Here is a 23,461-nt window from a genome sequence, read left to right as displayed (position 1 = left end):
AATGAGGAAAATGGCTTGGAGGAATAACACAAAAGCTTGAATTATTTACCAGAATTAGTAACCTGAATAATAATGGCTAGCACCTACTGAATGTTTACAAAGCACCTCTCATTCAAGTGTGCATTATTTATCCATTCATCCAAGAAATATTTATGAAGGCACCAAGGATGGAGAGGTAAATGAGACGGATGAGAATTTTTCCTTTCAGGGGAAATCATAGGAAAACAGGTAATTTTTCAAAATCCCATAATATTAATTAGTAGTAAGTCATATGAAGAAAATAAAGGAGAGTTAAAGGATGGAGAGTTGGCAGGAAGGTCTTCGAGAAGAGGTGGTCAGAGGCTGGGACAATTGAACACAACTTTTTAAGTAGGTGCTGTTACCACACCGTTTTCCACTGTGGTGACCGAGGAATACTCAAGTTCAACATCCTGCCCAAGGTCACACAGCTAATTAGTTGCAATGCTGGGATTCAAGCCAGGTAGCCTGACTCCAGACCCATTTCTCTTAATCACAATGCTAGTGGAAATGAATAATTAAATCATATTTTCAGTGAAAATGTTTTATTTGAACCCAGCCCCTGCCCCCCCCTTTTTTGCATTAAAAAACAGATTACCCTGTTTATTCCGAATGCCCTTCCTCAGTGTGCTGTCTTCCTTTCGGCCATTTCTTTGAAAGTCAGCACTTCTATTAGAGGGCAGGAGTAGAGAAGAGAAAGTTTGCCAAGTTCAAATGGATCACATGCTTATTTATTAAAAACATTAGTTTGGGAAAGGACAAAGTAGAAACCATTGTATTAAATGGCTTTTAAATAGCCTGTGGATTGTATTCCTCTCTAGTCTCTATGACTTTCATTTAACACAGATACTTTAGAGTTTTTTTTTTATGTTTTATGATTGTTTGGTTTATAACATCTTTTTGTGGCTTGGAGTGAGACTGTATTTAACTCAAGCCTGTGCCTAATCTGATGAGTATCAGAGACGGACTGAATCAAGGCGATGCCCATTCATAGGTCTGTGTAATGTTTACTCGTTTGTCCTCTACATGAGAGTCTGTCCAAGGCCAGGTGTCTGTCTTCTATAAGGTGTTTTGCTGAGTATGAATAAAGCAAATCAGCACTTTTTCTGCCCTCTGGAGACAGACAATTATTTGATCGTAGTGATCATTGCCAGACAGGTGAAAGACCAGATGTGTATACAAATTGTTTTCTCTCTATATTATCCGGAGAGGCCCCATATGGTACAAGGTGGGTAAAAGATCCACAGAATTACAGGTCAGGGGCCTGAGAGTAGTGCGCAGTGTGGGGAACAGCCCTCGCTGTCAGAAAGACGGCACCTGTGTTCACCTGTCGTCAACTACCACTTCACGTCAAAACTGTTTGCGTCCGTTTTCCTCGCTAACCTTTCATGTTTGGGGTCATTTCCTACCATCATGCTTAATCCTCAGCCGTTCTCAATGGGCATTTGTTAAATTAAACTAAGCGGTGTGATGCTGAAGTGTAGAGGTTTCATCTTATTCCTGAAATAATACTCTTTTATGTTTCACCTAAGAGAGTTGATTCAAACACCAAAGAGGAAATGGTCCAAGATAATTTTCTCTATTTTCATTCTCTTCTTTAGAAGATGACATTGCTCCTGTTCTCTCTCTCTCTCTCTCTCCTTTTTTTTTTTTTGAGGGCGGTGAATTCTGTTTATAATTTAGGGCAGTACAAAGCTACCTATTTCCATGCAAAAGGATGTAAAACCGCAAGTGTACCTTTCTGCTTCCCCATCAGGAAGCATTGTTTGCACCGGCTCTGGCATTCAGAATGGAGTGATAGGTATGAAAAATGAGTATAATTTAAGGGGAAATTTGGTGCATTTAAATCGCAGCCATCAGAAACTTTTCCATTCCGTTCTCGCTGTAGCAAGGATGACCAGTCTTCTCGGCAGTAACCGTGACTGGGACCCCGCGAATGTCTTTAATCAGCTGACACCTGATTTCAGATGATGCCCCACGAGGGAGGTCCCTGTGGGAGCCTCCAGTATCCCGACAGTGCTATGCACAGAACTTATTTTAGCACTTGCTGGGTACACTGGTCTATGTGCTCGACGCGTAGAAGTTGTCTTCAGTGTTACAGGCAATGCTAGAAGGTGCGAGAACGCTGTGGTCGGACTGCTCTGTGAGTGTTGGCGACTCGGCCAGCCCGGGATCTACCACGAAGAGGGGCATTGGGAGACACAAGGCATGAAACAGAGAGGATGGAGACGAAGGTCTCGCAGCCCAGCAGCTCTGGCTGTGGGCTCTGCCCATGTCAGGTGGCCCATGGTGCCCACACACCAGTGGGCTTTCTCCTTGTCTGTGCCCTTAGAACTCTCTCAGCAGATCTATGCTCTCTCCCTCTCACCATCTTGTTTAGTTGTAGACAAAGCTGGACCACCCCAGGCTCGGGTTACAGCGGAGCCCGCCCTGCAAATGAATTATTGCTGGTGGGCGCGTGTGCTCTGGGACACTCAGCTCCAAAGGGGTCCTGACGGACGCTTCTGGTATTTGCAGACGCTGGATGTTGGGCAGGAGGAAGGCTTGGGGAGGTCGTGTAGCATCCTAGCGAAGACCGACCTGGCCGTGACCCCTGGGGCTGCCCTTGACCTTGTGGCCCCTGGCCATTTGTTGTACCTGCCACGCTTCCGACTTCTCATCCATAAACTGAGGACTCGTTCCGGCTTCTCAGGTTTACAGTAAGGATTCAGTAAAGTCGTGTCTTAAAAAGCACTCATCACGGAGGACGCCATCAGTGTTGAGTGATGGCTGCTCTGGTTATCACTGGGCTGGTGGTGATGTTTTCCCAGTTTCCAGGGCTGACGAGGAGCTGCTGTGTGCACCGGTCATGATGGGACAGCGAGGGAGGAGGGGCCGGACGAGAGGACCGGCATGTAAGGCATAAATCTACGCCCTTCTATGTGGATATGTATACAAATAAAATGGACAAGCAGAGCAAGGGGCAGTGTGAACTATCTGTACCTACTCTTTGCTTATTCTTATTTCCTCATTGATTTTTTTTTATTGATTTGTCTAAGATTATAGTATTAAAAAATTAGCCATTTACCTGTTATGAGTTACAAATGGTTTTTTTTCTCAGTTTATTATTTGTCGTTTTACTTTGATTTAAGGAGAATTGTAAAAAACCATCCAGTATATATACATATATATATATATGTGTGTGTGTGTGTGTATATATATATATTTTTTTTTTTGGTATTAAATTGAACAAAATTTTTTTTGGCTTCTGGTGTGTGTCATTCTTGGGAAGGCATTCCCTGTGCTGAAACTATAAAGACAGTTGCTAGCTTGTTATTTAATTCTTCTAGTGCCGACTTTTATGGCTTCTTTGTTTTTTGTTTTTGTTTTTTACATTAATATTCGTAGCTCACTGGGAATTAATTTTGGTGCAAGGAGTGATAAATCACTCCTACAGATCCAACTGAGTTTTTTTCTAGTTGTTACACAATCACAGGTTGAGTGATTTATCATTTCCCCATTGATAGGAGATACCAACAACATTGACATTGACCCATCGCTAGTTCTCCTTTGCAGTTGGCTCTGTTCCGTAGATAAAACTTCCGTAAAAGTTGTTGCTTGGAATTCTACAAAATTTCCTCTCTCTCAAATTGTTTTGTCACTCATGAGTCACAATTTAATTGTACCGATTTTCTGGTTTTCACTACGTCATGATTCCAAAAATTTCAACCTTCTGGAACAGATCCAGAAATAAGTGGGAAAATGCTCCTTTGTTCCTGTTCTGTATCCAACTGAATGGCTGTTTATATGTGAAGTTAAAATTGTTTTGAAAATTAGCTGCAATGATTTAGAAAGTATGTCACCTATACCACACACCAAAATTTTTTTTCGCAAACCAGAAGAAGTGCATCTAAAAGAGGGAAATGCAGGGACGCAGGAAATGTAGGAAACTATTGTGAATACTGTAACCAGTGGAAATGACAGGTCAGTGAAATAATTTCTCATCCTGTGGCTATGAAGTTTGATGTTACTCTTGCAAACATTTATGAAATAGAATAGGCATATGCTTTAAAAATCTGCGAAAAGACATGCAGAACAGTTCTTGGTGGTTTTCAGAGAACACTCGACGCTGGCAGCATCTGGGATCACTAATCCAGTCACCCATCTCTCTGACGACAGGCCAGCTGTCTCGGCCCGTCTCGCCGTGATTGTTCTCTGATCTCATTGCTATGATTACTCTGCACTGTGAGCCTTTAAACCTGTGGGCCCCCCAGTATCCTGGCCTCCTCTTCTCTCTGTCCACCAACTCTTTTTTGTCTCCATCTCCTTCACGATCCAGTTTAGATTTTATGAGCCATCATTGCAATAACTCACCTAACGCATCTTGCCACATTCTCTGTGTGGCAAACCCCGGCGCGGGAGAACCCGTGTGTCTGCATCCTCGGCCCTTGCCATGAGCTGAGTGTTGCTGAAGAAAACGATACAACTGGGCAGATTAGCGCCACAACAAATCTGTGGTCACCAGTGTCAACCAGGCCGGAAGTACTGCCCAGCAGCCCTTCCAGGCTCCTTTGCTCAATGTGCTTTTCGTCTAGAGATTTTTTCCAATCTCTTCACTTTCTGCAAACCGGTGGCCTCCCTTCCCTCCTCGCTGGTGACCTTCCCTCCAACCGCGCAGAGAAAGGAAGGGCCATCAGATTGCAGCTGCTGCAGCTTCCTACTATCAAATGTACGGACCTCTCTCCGTCTAGCCCTGGTTTCTCTTCCTTTCTGCCTGTTACAGGAGAAGAGGTGTTTTTCTTCCTGCAGAAGGGCCATCTCTCCATCTGAGCTCTGCCTCTTCTCACTTTCCACCTTCCCAGGAACTTCGCTTATCTTTTCCCTCCCTCGTCTCGGCAGCTTCTCCCTCTCCACTGGATCCTTCCCCGGGGATTGCAACGCGCCAGTCTCTTGCATCTTAACACAAGCCCATGAATGATAACCTCCCCCAGCTGCACCCGGCACGCTGGTGCCTCTTCGTCCAAGTCACACTTCTCAGGGGCATTGTCGGCCCCTGCTGCCTCCATCTCCTCATCTCCCGCATTCCCCCAGCGCACCTCACCTTGACTTTTACCCTGAAAATGTTTAAATAACCGCCCACAGAATAGACACTAGAGGTAGAGCTCCCAGTACAGTAGAGGAGGAAAAAGGAGCAGAGAAATCCAATGAATGTGGGAAGAATAAAGAAAAGAGAGAGACCACAAAACGAAGTGCAGAAATAAGCCCAAGTATGTCAGGAATTACAATGAACAGGTTCACCTCTGTGTGGTGTGATCTATTCCTCGAACATTCTAGAAAAGCGTAGTATCAGAGAGGGGGCATTGCCAACAATGGGACACAGGGAACTATCTGTCCTAATAAAATGCTTTTCATATGTACATTGTGATCGCGTTTCGTGACCTTTACATTTGTCCCGACTCATGTCGTGTACTGAAATTGGGCGAATTTCATCCTGTGTCCTTTATACCACAATGAGGCTGGCAGAAGGGAAGTTTAATAGAAGCAGCATACTAGACTGCTTGGCTTCCAGTCATAATTATGTAAACCTCTTTTAACTGAAAATGTGATTATGTTACATGAGGAGGATGGGAAGAGGAGAGGATGGGGTGCTAAGAGGTCTTCATCTTACTTGGCCACAGTAGGAAACAGAGACTGTCCATGACTGATGCACCAAGAATTAGCAAAACAAGCTAAAGGAAAGGGTCTGGGAAGCAGGGGGAATCTGGAAGGGTGGTACAGGGGCTGGTTTTGTTGGTAGTAGTCTGTTAGAGTTACTGGACATTTCTGACCATGCACATATATCATTTTCATAAAATTAATTTACAAATTGGGGGCAGTGCATTGCTAGAAATAACTTTAGAAAGTCCAAAAATGGACATTGAACCCAGATTCATTGAGAGGGGAATAGAAGTTCTGGTACAACGTGTGGCTTTGCCTGGGCAGTAATGGATTTGAAAGGATGAGTTAAGAGTTCACCAAAGGATTCTTTCCAAATGTAATTGATTATTAAGGATGTTTCCTCTCTCTTGTAACTCTGTTGACCTCAAGTCGTGCTTCCCAAAGATTACGTTGATTTACTTGCATTTTCTAGGTTTATATTTATGCCAGTGGCGGAAAGGTGATATATATAAATCTTAAACGGTGTGGCTGGTATGTCTAGCATTGTCATAATGTTGAATGAGAATGTTGATAGAATATTCTCTTCTTGTTTCTGTTTCTGTGGCTTATCACTCCGTGCTTCTAAGGTGTTTTTCAAATCGAGGTGATCAAGTGTAATATTTTTCTTGTGCCTTTTGGTCGTATACCTTATTTAATCTTGAGCCGAATTTTTTTAAAAATCGGAAAGTAGTAATATAGAAAAATGACTAACCTTGCGTCATGCTTTGTGTGAGACTAGTAAATGGAGTTATCTTTAAGGTTGCCGTTAGGATATTTCTGATGAAAATTGTTTAGACAGGCTTTGGTCGTGTAGGTAGAACAACCTAAGTGTGACTTACTTTGCAAATAAAAGGTATCACATTCTGCCTGGCTCAGTGGTTGAGCATCGACCCATGCTCCAAGAGGTCACCGGTTTGATTCCTGGTCAGGGCACATGCCCAGGTTGTGGGCCCGATTTCCAGTTGGGGGCATGCAGGAGGCAGCCAATTGATGTTCTCTCTCATTGATGTTTCTCTCTCTCCCTTCCTCTCTCTAAAATGAATAAAGGAAAATTAATTTTAAAAAAAGACTATCCCCTTCTTTGGCTTATTTGTTCTGCTCACCTTCAGCTATTGTCAAGAGGCTAAGGGGAGAAAGATGTTAACATTTATTTGTGACTCTGTGTTTTCACAAAGAAGCTAGACATTTAGGGATGGAGACAAAACGAGACAAGAGCAGAAACAGTCAGAGCCGATGCAGCAGGGTGTTAGGCAGCGTTACCTGGGCCTCAGGTGGGGGACTTACTGGTGAACAGGGTCTGCTCTTCAGTGCGGTTGTAGCGAGTGCGGGACAGAGACAAGGTGGCATCTTTGCCTCAAGAACAGCACTGAGGCCCTAGCTGGTTTGGCTTAGTGGTTAGAGTGTCAGCCCTCGGACCAAAGAGCTGGGGGTTCGATTCTGGTCAGGGGCATGTACCTTGGTTGAGGGTTTGATCGCTGCTCTGGTTGGGGTCGTGCAGAAGCAACCCATCGATGTGTCTCTCTCACACTGATATTTCGCTCTCTCTCTCTCTCCCCGCTTCCTCCTTCTCACTCTATCTGGAGCCAAGCAGGGCTTTGGATAGGTCTTACTTGGGCATGGTCAGCTGAGGGGGCGTCGGGCAGGAATTGATTAGGGGTACACCTGAAGTGGGGAGCTGGGGTCAGCTGGCTACATTATATGCCCAACAAGTAAGTGTGAACATGACAAATTTCAAGGAATAGTACTGTGCTCATGAGGTTGTTTATCTTGGCATTGAAGACCCTTTAATGAAGGAATTCTGGATCGTGATGTCATCTCAATTAAACAAATAACACCCTTAGAGGAGTTAAGGCCTGTGGGGCTCCTAGCTACCTCACCATTTATCTTTTTAAATCATAAGCCTATGCCTAAAGCTATGCAGAACATTTCATTTTAAATAGTTATATTCCCCCCCGGCAAAAGGAACCAAAGTCTAATAGAAATTACATATAGAATGCCCAAACTATCAAATTGTGTAGTGCAGTGTATTTGCATTCCAGATGAATTATTAATGAAAATTATTTGTAGCCTCTTTAACTGTCCTTTTATCATTGAATTAATGATGACATCTCGCACCCATTTCCCCAGCATACGTCTGTGGATGGATACACTGAAGCACATACTCAGCCTACCAAGTCGAGTAGCAGGCAGAACATCCCTCGGTGCAGAAACTCCATCACGTCAGCGACGGACGAACAGCCTCACATCGGAAATTATCGTTTACAAAAAACAATAGGAAAGGGGAATTTTGCCAAAGTGAAATTGGCGAGACATGTTCTGACTGGGAGAGAGGTAAGTTTTCATGATGCCCTTTCATATTTACTTGGATACTGAATATTTACCTCTCCAGAGTCTGTATATTACAAAGCTTTCCCTGAGCTGATGCTGAGGATAAATGGCAGTTGCAATGTGGGATGTGTATGAGCGGACCATGCTAGATAGAGCTGTATCATAGCCTAAAAAGTTGACCTTCGATGTTTAGAAAAGGTTCATCCCTACATATTAGCATCTCAAAGATCAGGTCTGATGCAAATGAGCTTTTCTCAAACTTCTGTCTTTTGTGATATGGTTTCTGTAAATATTTTAGATTACCTTTGCTACCCAACTTTTGGAACAGAGATAGTATAAGTCTTTATTAAAAATCAGGTATAAATGTGTAGAAAGTAACCCACTAATTTTTATCTACTGAGAGACCACAATGGGCTAGTATTGTTACACAGATGTTTTCTAAGAAAGTTAATGCACATGTTTTAAATGTGTATTTATATAGAAACATTTATATGTTTAATGATTATTATAAATACTGATATACGTAATAATTTCTGTGTTAAAGATTAAAAGTAGTTAAACATCTACCATTCTATATTACATGATGTTTACTGGATCCATTTAGGACATTATAAAAATTCTGTCATAAAGTGTTTTTGGTAAGTTTCGATTTTGCTCTCTACTTAATATTATTGTCACTTCGGTTGACGTTAGTTCTCTCTGTCCATTCTGACCCCAGACTGTTCAGATGCAGTCTATAACAGGCAAAGACTTAGAGCATTCAAATCTACTTTGTTCGTCTACTATAACTAAGCCTGGGTGGCCAGTCTCTCTACCCAGCTAATATGAATTTTTAAGTTACTGATAAGTTACACATAATATTTAAGTTACTGAAAATTTATAAGCTCCTCCCCTCTGCTAATTGTAACTTACCAAGATCATGAGTAAAAGATTAAGATGCAGATGATTTTTATTTTAAAAGAGGAAACTTGGAAGAAATAACAAAAGTGTCATTTCATTGACTTAGAATCAAAAGGGTTAAAGATGTGGATCAATGGAATGTATTTTAAGCCTGCCGGATTATCAAAAGTTTGCCATCTAATTATGGGAACACTAAGTTATATCTAGTTCAAAATGAAACAAAAGATATTTTCTTTCTAATATTTTATTCATTAAAACAGCTATCCTCAAATACAGTTTAATGATTCTCTTTTTCAGGTTGCTGTGAAAATAATAGATAAAACTCAGCTAAATCCTACCAGTCTACAAAAGGTATTTAATTATTTTAATAGTAATTAGAATGTGACTTTATTAATTAATATATGAGTCCTATAAAGCCGGTTATCCTAAATTTTCAGTTAGGTGAAATAATATATTGCACCAATATATTAAGAAAAAACATGCTATAAAACATATTTATATTTAATATTGAAATACTATTTTTGAAGTAGTTATTTGAAAAATATCTACTACTCAAATGCATGTACCATATGAAAGGAATTTTGTGTTTAACTCAGTAGAATAAAAACTTAGGATCAAATATTTGAATGTATCCAGGATCCTTCTTTGTTAAACATCTATTTGTAAGTTAGTATTGTTGCCTGGCGGGTGTGGCTGAGGGCATTGATCACCCTCTCATGGACTGAGTGGTCCTGGTTGGATTCCTGGTCAGGGCACATGCCCAGGTTTTGGGTTCCATCTCCACTAGGGGGTGTGCAGGAGGCAGCCTATCGATGTCTCTCTCACATCAATATTTCTCTCTCTCCCGTCCTCTCTCTAGAGTATCAATAAAAGCATATTTTTAAAAAATTATAATTTAGTATTGTCCATGGGTAGATTTCCTTTTATCACTCCCCTAGCGTTTTTTTCCTTCTTCCACAAGAACTAGTGTTTCGGCTAACTTATTTCTTCAAAGGATGAAAATATAAGAAAAGGGGGAAGGATAAAAAGCAGTTAGAATGGGGATTGCCCTAAAACCTGGTAACTATTTCATGTTGCTTTATTACTTGCTTATGTGAGAAAACATTCTCAGTTACACATGTTAGTACTTTATTTTGATTTTATTATTTTTAATCCTCACCTGAGGGTATTTTTACATTTATCTTCAGACAGAGTCGGGGGGGAGAGGGTGGGTGCGGGGAGAGAGAGAGAGAAACTTCGATTGGTTGCCACCCTCATGACCCCAACCGGGGCCAGGGACGAACCACAACTGAGGTACGTGCCCTTGGCCAGAATCGAACCCGGGACTTCCTGGTCCGCAGGCTGATGCTCTAACTGTTGAGCCAAACCGGTCAGGGCCACATTTTGGTACTTTAAAAATGAAACACATATTTTAACATTTCTGCCTTGCATGTTAATTTTGTTTAGAATAAGATAATATCCATTTTGATTTGTATTAGAACATAAAGGGGTCAGAGTCACAGAGTAAATGTGTATTGAAGACCCCTGGGAGGTCAGACGTGTGCTCCTTGTCCAGTATTAAGACAAGAAGGCATTTCAGTTATTGAAAGTAGCTGTTTTCAACATGAATGAATTACTTTGACATTCTATTTATTGATGTGTCATTTTTAATTATGAAAGTGACAAGTATCATAGATTTCATTAAAAAAATTATTTTATATGAATGTGTGAATAACTCTGCTATGAACATGAGTTTACAAATATGTGTTTGAATCTCTGCTTTCAGTTTTTGGGGTATACATATATTTTCTACACATCCTCATCAACACTTATTATTTTCTGGTGTTCATTTTTTTCCCATGGGAGACTGAGGTGATACCTCATTGTGGTTTTGACTTGCTTTTCCCTGATGATGAATAATATTGAGCACCTTTTCATGTTCTTTCTGGCCATTTGTGTATCTTCTTAAGAGAAATATAACCTCTGAAAGCACCAACTTTAAATTTGATTCTGACAAAACACATATGGCTTAACATAGACTTTTTGGAATATCATCAATGGTTGGTTCTCCTATTTTCTAGAACTACTTGCTTGATTTTGATTCCAACACATACTCTAAGCCTTAGAGTCTAAGGCAACATACAGTAAACGAAATGCAAATCATGCTTTTGAAAATAAATGGGCTTATATCATTTCCAAGTAAAAAAAAAAAAAAGGAAGGGAAATTGTAACATTCAGTTTCAAGTGACTTCTTTTCATTTTGTTTTGGTTTTATATAAAGCGGTCACTATATGTTTAATATTTTCTACTGTTATGCAAGGCACCCTTAAAATGCTACTGAAAATAGTTTGCTTCCTTTTCAAATTTTATTTAAATATAGGCTTATAGTATTTTATCTTTCATAAACTATCTGATCAACCAGTAGAGACAACTGAAGAGTCCATCCCCCCAAGGGAGGTGGTTTATAGGTAAAAATCACATGAAGAATCATTTAGTTTCATATCCACAGTATTTTTCTTTTATTCTGGGTAATGAAGAGCAGTCAAATAGAAGTTTAAGATTTATTGTATATAGTTGAGAGAGAAAGAGAGAGAGAGAGAGAGAGGAGAGACAAAGAGAACAAATCATTTGAATTCATCTTGTTAAAATTGTCCTGGAAACCGAGTCTCAGCAAAGGTAGAGATGGGACTGAGGACCACATTGTTTCTTAGTTACCAGGGACCTGTAGTATGTTGCAAGTAGATGAATTTCTTCGAATGGGTGTTCTGGTTGGTTCTCCGCTTGAGTGTTCTTTTCTAACAGGAGTATGTCTACCTGTTTTCTCCAACAGTTGTTTCGAGAAGTACGAATAATGAAGATACTGAATCATCCTAACATAGGTACGAAACGTATATACAAATTAGCATTGCGGCGTTTTCCTTCGAGTGTATTTGAAAAGGCACAATTTTAAGGATGTTTATATAAGTAGAAGAAAAGTGATAACCTGAAACCTGAGTGATAACCTGAGAAGTGATGCTTTGAGTAAAAATAGAATCTAAAGAAGTTAACTGAAGGCTCCAGATGATTGTTTTGTACTGCCTTGCTGTCCCCGCCTTCCACTAAAATGAGGGATATGACTTGCAGTTAATCCAGGCACAGTACATGTTTTTGTATCTCCTTACTTAGTCTCTCTAAAGAGAGATTGTATGCCATTTAGATATTTATTAAAAAAAATGAATTCCACAAATATGCCTAAAGATTTTATCATAGTTAATAGACAAAACAACTAATTTTTATTAAAATACAGAGCTGATATCAGTTTTAGTGAGTTTATTTCCAGAAATTCTGGGTTTCTCTTGTATTTACAAATAAATGTATTGATTACTTGTTTTATATGAAGTCACTGGATTTTAAGTAGAAAGCAATTCTTTTTTTTTAATCTGTTGTTTAAACACTTGTTCTATGCACATTTAAAAATCTTACGTTTATTAGAAATCTTAATCTAGTATTTGTGGTGTATAATTTCAACTACATAAATCTGATCATTTAGTAGTTTTTAACCACAAATTTTTATATTATCACATATTTGTAGATTTCTTTTTGTTTCTTTACTAAAGATTATTTGACAGTTTATGATAAGCTCATTATAATATATTTTTTAAAGCTTTAGTTAAAATTTTATTATTGCAAAAAAAAGTTTTATTCTTCTGATTTTAAGGTTTTTCTTTTATTACCTTATTCTAATTAGAAAAAGCAATGGTTTTTTTAATGCCAGAAACTTAACTGTCTTTTGACCTCCAGTTGGTTCCCAGTCACTATGGTAAGTAGTGTCCCTCCACCATAGTAATAACCCTTGAGATAACTTTAAAACTTAAATTTGTAATTAGTAATCTTTAATAAATACTCAGATTGTCCACTGGTTTAGTGTTACCTTAAATTTTATTAAAACATATCCAATACGTGCTAACAGTTACAGAGTTATATTTTGAATTTCTTTTTCAGTAAAATTGTTTGAAGTTATTGAAACAGAGAAGACCCTGTATTTAGTCATGGAATACGCAAGTGGGGGTAAGGATGAGAGGGCTTGAAAAGTTCTCTTTGGTGAGACAGAGAACTGTCAACACCTAAAGAGTAATTATAGCATTTATGTCTCTGTTGTTGTTAATGAATTTATAGTTTTATTAAAATGCCTTTAAGCGATACCTTAAGGAAAATCCGGTGTTTGCTTTCAAGACCTATTGATCCTACATTTAAAAGTTAGATTTTTGGGCATATTTAAAAATTACTTACGGACATTTTTAAAACTCTAAATTTGCATTGTTATCTCTGAATGGTTTGATTCTCTTTTCTAAATAGTATAATATGTCATATTATTATGATGAAGGTCTTGACTATCAGCAGGAAAGCTCAAATTCAGAATATATTTAATAAAGTCTATGGCCAAGGAATATTCTAGGTCAAATATTTATTTCACTGATTATTCTTATATGACAGATTCTCAATATACATACGTTTTCAAGATAATCCATAAAATGTTTTAATTTAAACAAATGTTGATCTATGTATTTTCAAAGTTAAAAGACTGAGTTGGCAGGGAAGGAGTACGATGCATTTGTAGTAGACGGTAATATATATTCTGACTGCCTCATGTCAAAAATAGGAATTATTTCGAAACACTGAGGTATATGGAAAACCGTTTCGCCTGCTTTTCCCTCAAGTGAGCGACACACTGGCTGGAAACCACAGTTCATTAGGCACAGGACAGCTTTCTGAGGACTAGGTTTAAAATGTATGGAGTTAAATTATTCAATAAATGAAAACAGGAATACTTGGAGGTGGTAAGGGCTCAGAAAATGTAAGTAATTGAAGAAGAGGGAGGGCAGCTCTAAGTATTTAAATCACTTTGGCTAATTAACTCTTTTGCTAATCAATAGGAAAACAGTGTTGAGTACTTTTAGCTGATAAAGTATATAGATTTTCCTAGTGATTCAGATTTTGTGTAACTAGAATAAAGAGGATTATTCTGGTCCATAATATCTAAGTTATGTATTTTTATACTGTCTCTTAGATTTCAAAAATTTTTTTACTGCCAATATTAAATCAATTTTAATTGCATTTTTAGTTGTTGTTTTTTTTTAATGGAGATTGAAAGTTTTAATAGATTTAGTTTTTACAAAGCTTTTCTTCCACTCTGAAGTCATTTCAGTGCAGATTTTTTTACTTAATCCGAAAACCTATGTTATTAATGTTTTATTATTATTGGATTTTAAACAGTTAGTCTGCCATGCAAATTTGCATAAAATGAAGGTCTATAATAAAATGAACAAACTCACCGAAAAACAAAAAATAAACCACATACATAATGAACTGTTACTCTATTTTTCTATCCTTTAGTTAAATTTGTATAACATTTTGTCAGCGTGGGAACCCTGAGTATTATTTTTAGTTCAGTCAGCCTTTTTGTTTTTTGTTTTTCATTTTAGTCATTTAAAGTCTAGGGAAAGGGGCTAGATGTGCTTTGATAGGAGAAATTATCCACTGCTAAACATCTGTGGACACCATTCTGTGTTTATGAAGGTCTGCCACCAGAGGCCTTAATAGGTAAACTCTTTTAACAGTGAGTGGTAAGTACAGTCAACTCTCTATTGGTGCTAATGAAGGGGGCCGGTAGCTGGGGCGAGGGACAGTCCTCGCTGCTGCTGCAGTAGCAGGAAGGAGCAGGGCAGTGTGAGACCGTGTACTGGAATTCAGCCCCGACCAGGTGGTCCCTCAGCGGCTCTGACTGCCGAGTGATCGATTTCCCTGGGTCTTGCCAGTCAGCAGCCCTGTATCAGAACCACCATGGTTCTGGCAGTAAATCTAGCATCGTTTTCTTGCCCTTTTCATCTTGGCAAGGCTACTCTGGAAAATTCAACACTTTCTATTTTTCCTCTGAAACCTCCAGATATTTTAGGATTGAGTCTGACATGCACGCAGACATCTAGCATGAACAAGAAGAGCGGAGTCCGACAGCGGCCTTTTGGCCACGAGTAGGTCGGTTGCTTTGGGTTCACTGATGGGACAAAAAATCTCCAGTGATGGAGAAGACAGGGAACCGCATTTTGTCCAAAAGAGCTTATTAAAAGTAGGTGTCGAGGCTACACTGGAATGGTGTGTTTATTCTGCTTTCCTTCATGCAAACAATATTTATTAAGTGTTTACCATGTACTAGGTAATGTTCTGGGTGCTGGGGACCATGCGTGAGCAAGGCTAGGTCCCTTCCCTGGGGAAGATTATATTCTAGTTGGGGAAGCAAACCATAAATAAACAATAAATAATGAGTGAAGGACTGAGTCATGCCAACATTTGGGGTCTAACTGTTCCAGGCAGACCCCAGGAGTAGTCCAGATTTTTGAACTCTTCTGTGTACCTTTCCCAGCCTAAACTCACACACCTGGAATTAACTACTATGACGAGTCAAGTAGAGCACCCATTCATTTCTCTGTTTTCATCATCCCATTTAATCATTTAAATAATATGCTGTCTGACATGGTAGATGTATTAGCTTCATCTGATATACACCATTACATATTTGGTTTTTAGTATTTCATTTATATCCCAGGATTGATATTGCATATACATGTATATGTAATATATCTGTATACCTGGATATAAACAGAGAATTTATTGAGTGCTTACTATATGCCAGTCACTGTGCTGAGCACATGCATTGTTTCATGTAATCCTCACAAAAGCCATGTGAGACAGGCGATAGATAGAAACTTGGTCTTAACGAAATTGAGCAACCTTCCTAATGTCTCCCAATAATTACTTTGGAGCTAAACCAGGAATCGTACCAAAATTGGTCTGATACGAAAGTTAGAGTTTTTAACTACTTTGCTGAACTTTACAAGCACTATTTAATCCAGTTTGTGAGTTTTTAGCATGCATGCATATCTATATGGTGTAAATTGTGATTAAAAGGATACAAAAAATAAATTTCGGCCTTATATGGAGATATTTTATTTTTAATGTTACTAAATATTAACTTGAGGGTTTATTTTTCTTCTTATTGACTAGAAAAAAAAAATGAAGTAACTTACAAATATGTTAAGTAATGGACCTAATAGAAAATTTCTACAGTTTTTAGTTGTCTTTAAATTATTTCAATAAATATGTACTGTCTGGCCACTTTGTGTCTATCATGAGGCTGGGAATACAAAGAAAGGATGAATATGATGATGGTGTTCAATAGTTCAAATAGTTCAAGTTCATTTGAGATGATAGGAGATGTACGTGAGGATGATTTAATTCTGTCTAAAAAGTAGTCAGGTACAAAATGGAATGAATATGATGAGAATAAACATAATCAGAGTGTAGGAAAGAAAAGAAAGGTATCAATGTGTGTGGCACTAGAGAGAGGGAATTTGACCAAGGCTACGTGAATTTAAAGGAGAGAGCCCCAACGTAGTAAGACTTTTGTTATTTTATTTGAAGTGGAGACCCCAGTACAAAGCCAAATGTAATTTCTAATTGCCCGTGCTGTGGCTTCCCCTTATTAGAACAGATAATAAAGAGTTGACTGTATTTTTTTACATAATACTTGAAAAGCAGAAAGCTCGTTTTCTTGGTCATGTTTCTATAACTTACTCTTTAAAGAGTTTTGCTGAATCATAAGCTGTTACAAATATTCAATTCTATATTTAATTTTTTTCCTTTTTTGTCTTCTATTCATGGAATAGTTGGTAATTTACCTAGAACTATCAGAAAATTGTGGGCCAGAAGCTTCTCTGAAAACAAGGCACACGCTTGACATTGCATATATTGTTCACTGAAAATCTTATGTGTATTTTACTGCCTGCTTTACCTTTCTGATTCAGGTGAAGTATTTGATTACTTAGTTGCCCATGGAAGAATGAAAGAAAAAGAGGCTCGTGCAAAATTTAGGCAGGTACGCAAAGTGGTTTTCAACTTTGTTTTGCTTCTGTTTTGAGTAATGTACAATGGACAGTGTTACAGACTCGACTTCAGGGTATGTGGTTTTTTTGAAAAGAAACTTTCTTGCTTCCTTATACTTTTTTTTGATGAATGGAAAACTGAGACAGAAATCTGTTCTTCCTGAATTTAAATTTAAGAGTTGCAAGTGGTTATTTTCAGATGATCATAAAGCGTGAAATGCTTATAGGTGAGACATTAACCCTTTGATAGTCTTGGAAATACAGTCTAGACTGAGAGAGAAAAGAAATACTTAATCCTTTATCCAATAATCATTGACAAGTATTGTTAGCTCTATATATACTGTATATATGTGTACTATTTAAAGAGGTTATTGTATTATTTTCTTTTATAATTAAAGATGTCTTGGAATTAGAACTCATATTTTTATAGATTTAAAGACTCTGGTCAATTTTATTTAGTCAGGTAGGTAAGGAACCTTGCAAATGTGGCAGAAGAATGTGGTAAGATACTTGTATTTCATGTCCGACTTAACTATGGCTTGTTACAGAAATGATAAAATTAGAAAAAGTAATTGAAGTTGAGCTAGGATTTTATTTTTAATTTTTCGGAATACAGGGATTAAGATTAGCATACTATATAAATTACTATAGAAATAACAAATTAATACATTATAAATTGTTTTTAGAACTTACTGAAGTCAAGTTTCAGCAGACAACTTACGATTTTCCAAACTTTGGGATTGTAAATATTGGGAATTTAAAAGAGTTCATTTAAAAATAGCTCAATACCTCTTCTGTAAGCATGAACACTGATTCTACAATTAAAGGGGCCCTGTAATCAATAAGTTTGGGAAACACCGAATACTGAAATCAGAGTTTCCTCTAAGAGAATTTACATGTATGTTAACAAAGTATTATGTTTTCGACCAATCAACAAAACCAGCTGACTAAAAAGAATGTGTGAGTATAACAGTTTAAAATATACATTCAGATCCCAGTGGGAATGTTTAATGCCAATTGGAATTTTCTTGCTGGTCAGCTACTAATTAAAACATCTTTGACTGCTATTAAAACAACAATGATATGAAAACTACTTGAAGAGTATTATTTATGCCCTGGCCAGTTTGGCTCAGCGGTTGAGCGTCGGCCTACGGACCAGAGAGTCCCGGGTTCGGTTCCTGCTAGGGGCATGTACCACAAAAAAAAAAAAAAAGAAGAAGAAGAAGAAGAAAGAAAGAAAGAAACAACAATGATATGTAAAGTAATGAGCACAAAGTGCATTAGTAAGGTAAGCCTGGGTCTGGACTTCCAGCCCAGGATCAGAAATAATTTAATAGTGTGTGGCTGAACACCATTCCGTTTCTCAAAGTTGCTTCCTTATTACCAGTTGTTTTTAGATTCAGCTATTTTACGATGGGCGCTTCCAGGGATCTATCCTGAATAACAGGCTACGGATATCTTTGGCAGAAAGCATTTTGCAAAATGTGTGCTAAGCAGTCATGATTCTGTGAGAGTCACAGCAGAGGTTTCACCCAACAGACTCACTCTGGGATCCATTTGGAGAAAACTGTATCAAAAAGTTAAACAGGGTTTTTTTGTGCCCCTTTTTCTCAGGACTCTCCAGCTGTTTCTACAGGGGTGGGCAAAAGGTTTACAGCTGTAATACAAACAAATAATACAATCATTCATAAATAATAATACAGGAATAAACTCTTGTGTTCCACATACTCACAACTGTAAAGCTACTTTTGCTAACCCCTGTATATGCCCTTGACCATACTGTTAGACCCAGCTAAGACACTGGACAGTTTAAGGCCACTTTAGCAGCCATTGCTCATACAATGACCCTGCATTCCTTAGGATTTGTTAGCCTGCAAGAAAATTGTAGTATTGACTGCACTCTTCCAACGTCAAGGCTGCTGCTTCAAGCTTGGGAACTCCTGACCCACTTAATAACTAATTGCAAAGCGACCCTAACAGTTGCATCTCACAGCAAAACACTGACCTGTCTGGTCTTAGGGCCAGTTCAGGGCTGGTAGTATTCATGTTCTCACAATCTGTAACAGACTGTAAGGAGAATTCCTGCACCCTGTTTACGGATGTTTTGAGGTGAGAGGTCTGGCCCTAGACCAGTGCAGTAAAACCCTGCCCTGTGGATGGGTTCTTGCGGAGTCAGAAGCCAGAATTTCTTTCTCAGCAGAAATTGTACCTGGCTAGGTAAGTGTGGACGTATTACAAACCACCAGGTTTGACGGCTAGAGGTCAGAGGTCAAAGAGTTTGGAGAGAATGAATGCTTAATACGAAGTATTCTCTTTAATTTTCTTTCCGTTCTTAAGGCTTTAGGGCCCAGGGGATATTTATTGCAGAAGTACTGCTGTCATGGACGTTGTTCTGCGCAGTGTGAATGCATGTTTGGGGACCAAACCATCGATAGTATGCCTTCTCCACTGTATCAAGACAAAGGGACTGGAAAAAGAGAATGTCATTATCAGTAAATTTGTGACATCCATGATACAAGTATAACCTTATAGTATGAACATACTATAGCCCATGTATTATGTTCAATAAGATATGCCCTGGCCGGTTTGGCTCAGCGGTTAGAGCATTGGCCCGTGGAGCAGAGAGTCCCCGGTTCAGTTCCCGCTAAGGGCACGTACCTCGGTTGCAGTTTGTCCCCGGCCCCATGGGGTTGTGTGGGTGGCAGCCAGTCGATGTGTCTCTCTCACATCAATGTTTCTCTCTCTCTCTTCCTCCCTCTTTCCAATGTCCTTGAGTGAGGATAAAAAAAAAAAAAGATGTGTTAATATCACCCGGCCGGTGTGGCTTAGTGGTTGAACATCAACCCCTGCACCAAGAGGTCACCGGTTTGATTCCCGGTCAAAGCACATGCCCAGGTTGTGGGCCAAATCCCCAGTGGGGAGCATGAAGGCAGCCAGTCGATGTTCTCTCTCATCAATGTTTCTATCTCTCTCTCCCTCTCCCTTCCTCTCTCTCTAAAATCAATAAAGAAAAAAAATCAAGAGTTAAAAAAAAAGATGTATTAATGTCTACATATAAATGTATAGATCTCTTATTTTAATAAACATTGGATATTAGAATTTCGAAGCATATTGGTTAAGAAAACACGCTATAAATTAAATATGCACTGTAAGGTTCTGCTGTATTTTGGGGACTCACACTTCATATTCATTGACATTCATAATCTTTCTGCTCAGAAACATGTGGTGGTTGCGTAGTACCTGCTTAGTTTGGAATTCAGAAACTTGCCAACCTGCCTGTCAAGGTTGACTATTACCATTTCCCTCCCACGTTGCAAATGGTTGTGGTCTCAGCATGAGTGCCTTTCACCCCCTCACCCCCCTTCTCCTCCTCACCAAATCTCCACGTTTTAGAATGTCACTGTCCTGCAAGGATGGCCTGGCTCAAGTGTCACCAACTCCAGGAGGCATTTCTAACAACTGATTCTTCGTGTTTTAGGATGTCCTCACCTCTTTGCCCTGCCGCCTCTGTGGCTCTGCCTTGTATTATGGTTACTCATACACACGTTTTCTCCTCCTACTCAGACCGCTAGCTCCTTAAGGGCAGGGTCCACGCAGTGTTAATTTTTGTATTTTCCCTAGCACATTTTCTTGCACATAGCAGGTACTCAATAAACTGTTGCCTCAAAGAAATGTAATTGAATCACATATTACTCATGGTGTGTTGATTTTGTTTTGAATTCATGTCTTCTCTGTCTTTGAACCATTTTAGTACACATCAGGGTAATTTTAGAATACTCAACTGTCAGTTTCACATCTATTACTTAGAAGTTTGTTTTTTTTTTAGCATGGTCATGCTTCACATCACCTTTAGGCTTCTAGAAATCTCATTACTATCTCCATGTGTTAATGTCTAACCAGTATTCGGCATTCAAACTGTGTTACATTGAACTGAATCACAGAATTGAATGTTCTGCTGTGTGTGAAAATGGTTGTCCTGCTAGCCCGGCTGGTGTGGCTCAGTGGATTCAGTGCCGTCCCATGGACTGAGAGGTCCCGGTTCGATTCCCCACCAGGGCACATGCCCAGGTTGCAGGCTTGATCCCCAGTGAGGGGCGTGCAGGAGGAGGCTAATCGATGTTTTTCTCTCTCATGGATGTTTCTGTCTTTCTCCCTTCCTCTCTCTCTAGTAAATCAATAGAAACATATTTAAAAAAAGAGAAACAAATGATTTTTCTCCTATACATCAGATATAATTATATGCACAAAATAGCTCTTACTTGATTGCTATCAGAATCTGGCCAATTCTGCATTTAATGTAGTAAATAATGGCAAAAGAATTGCTATAACCTATTGACTCTTTATCTGTTGGGCATCTCCCTGTTTAGACTTGTCCCCAGCGAGTCCTATATGAAATGTTTGGAAATTTTGATTACATACAAGATCTACTTACAACGTAGAGTATTTCACCCACTTGCATAAGTGACAAGTTTAAGATTAACTTTCATTTTTCTTTTCTTTTGATAATTGGGTTTATTTTGAAGGCACCACATTTTTCACATTTCTTTATGTCTGAACACACAAAGGATGTTGCTAAATACCCCCTGGTGAGTTCTTAGTTGGCCTCATGAAAGAAACATGTGTTGAACACATTTGATATAATTCCTAAAATAGAGTTTTGCTTTTTGAACTTGAACCAACTATCTTGGAGTACTAGTTCATGTTTGCCAAAGCTCTTATTGCAACACTGGGATAAATAAACCATTTGACCAAAACTATAAATTGTACACATTTGATCATGTAAACAGAGAAATATAACAACCCATAAAAATCTTCACAACTCTGACAGCAATATTTTAGCAAGAGAATCCTACTTTTCTTCACATTCCCTACATTTACGAGTATTTCATTACTTTAACTTTGATATGTGTAATTTTCTGAACTAAGGAAACAGTGAAATTATTAAATATTACTTTGAAATTCAAGTTAGTAATTTATCTAAGTTGGAGGTGATAATTGGAAGAAATTGTGATTTTTTTTTACCATAAAATAATTTTTAATCTTTTACCCAAATATTTATTTCAGATCGTATCTGCTGTACAGTATTGTCATCAAAAGTGCATTGTTCACCGTGATCTTAAGGTAAGCTCTGATTTTACAACATAAAATTTTAAATTATTAATAGATAGTTTAAAATATTAGAACCGTCTTTGGTTGCCTGATTGTGCCAGGTGCTGTACAAGGAAATTAGTTTTTATTTAATCTTCACAGCAGTGCTATGAAAGGCAACATTTTCACTAAGAAAATGTACGAGTCGTTATCTAGCATCAAAATCTAGAGGATTTGATTCGCCATTAATAAGTTTGTTTTATTATTAAATATGGAACTTTGGCCCAAACTAAAACGGCCTGAGACCCAAGTCAGTCAGAAGCAAGGCCCAGGCACAAATCCAGGTCTGTCTGATAAAAGAGTCAGTTCTCATTCTTTACATTAAAGCTCCAAGAACTAAGGAAACATTGAAAACATTTTTAGGAGCATCCAATGCCTGTGATTAGTAGAAAGTCACACACTTTGATGTGAGAAAGGTATGATCATCAGCAAATGTTTGCAGCAATGAACACTGGAGCACAGTGTTCTTGGAGATCCCAGTTTCATTTCCATTGGGTGTATGTCCAGAAGAGGGATTGCTGGATCACGTGGTAGTTCTAGTTTTCCTTTTTTGAGGGCCTCCATACAGTTTTCCATAACGTCTGTACCAATTTACATTCCCGTCAACAGTGTACAAGGATTTTCTTTCCTCTGCAACCTCCCCAACACTTCCATTTTTGATGACAGCCATCCTAACAAGTGGGATGACATCTCATTGTGACTTTGATTTGCGTTTCTCTGATGTTGAGTGGCACTGAGCACCTTTCTCTGGACCTGTCGGCCATTGATGTGTTCTCTGGAAACATGGCTATTGCGGTGCTTTGGCCATTTTTTTTTTAAATCAAGTTGTTTCTTTTTCTGCTATTGAGCTCTGTGAATCCCTTACATGCAGAGTGAGGCAAAAGTAAGTTTACAGTTGTGAGTAACCGAAAGAGAATAGTCTTGCTCTACTCTATATTAATTACGGGATCATTTTCCATACCAACAACTGTAAGCCCACTTTGCCCACCTGAAGTTTTCATATTACCCTTTATGAGCCCTGTGGTTCACAGGCATCTTCTTTCGATCCACAGGCTGCCTTTTAGTGTTAGTCAGATAGTACTCCTTTTGGCAACCCGATGAAACACAACTGCAGAGCAACCTAGAACGTTGTTAGTCTATCAGTTGTGACAAAGTTTGAAACAAAACATGTATGGAAGCAAAAACTTTATGGAATTGCTCAATCAGTTACAAATGGCACACTACAACTTTTCCTTTGAGTGGTTCTGCTTTAGGATTTTTGAAAACCAGCATCTTAGAACGTGAGGGGAGGGGAGAAGTCCTGCCTCCTACCATAATATACCTCCAGAAGAGACTGGTTTCAAAACAGCAAAAGGAAGCTTCATACCGACAAGATCGAACGGAGTTTGTATTGCATTGTGCTGTTTTGCTGAAAGAATAGAACCTTGTTGAGGAAGCATTCCATAAGAGAGGACAAAGGCTTGAACTTAGTAGCCGCAGGAACCCTGATTGGCAGT

The 23,461-nt window shown here is 38.7% G+C and overlaps 1 protein-coding gene across 2 annotated transcripts in view; it reads left to right on the top strand.

Moving 5' to 3' along the window:
* Window positions 1–23,461, top strand: part of MARK1 (microtubule affinity regulating kinase 1) — a 72,315-nt gene that overhangs the window by 26,122 nt on the left and 22,732 nt on the right. For both annotated transcript variants that reach the window (XM_036277377.1, XM_036277376.1), the window contains exons 2-7: window positions 7,822–8,025; window positions 9,220–9,273; window positions 11,732–11,780; window positions 12,883–12,948; window positions 16,740–16,810; window positions 21,882–21,938. In XM_036277377.1, coding sequence (XP_036133270.1) covers window positions 7,822–8,025; window positions 9,220–9,273; window positions 11,732–11,780; window positions 12,883–12,948; window positions 16,740–16,810; window positions 21,882–21,938 — 501 coding nt within the window. The remainder of the gene's footprint in view (window positions 1–7,821; window positions 8,026–9,219; window positions 9,274–11,731; window positions 11,781–12,882; window positions 12,949–16,739; window positions 16,811–21,881; window positions 21,939–23,461) is intronic.

This window comes from Molossus molossus, unplaced genomic scaffold (genome assembly GCF_014108415.1).
Source record: "Molossus molossus isolate mMolMol1 unplaced genomic scaffold, mMolMol1.p scaffold_m16_p_23, whole genome shotgun sequence".
NCBI lineage: Eukaryota > Metazoa > Chordata > Mammalia > Chiroptera > Molossidae > Molossus > Molossus molossus.
This window is presented reverse-complemented; position numbering and strand designations above follow the sequence as displayed.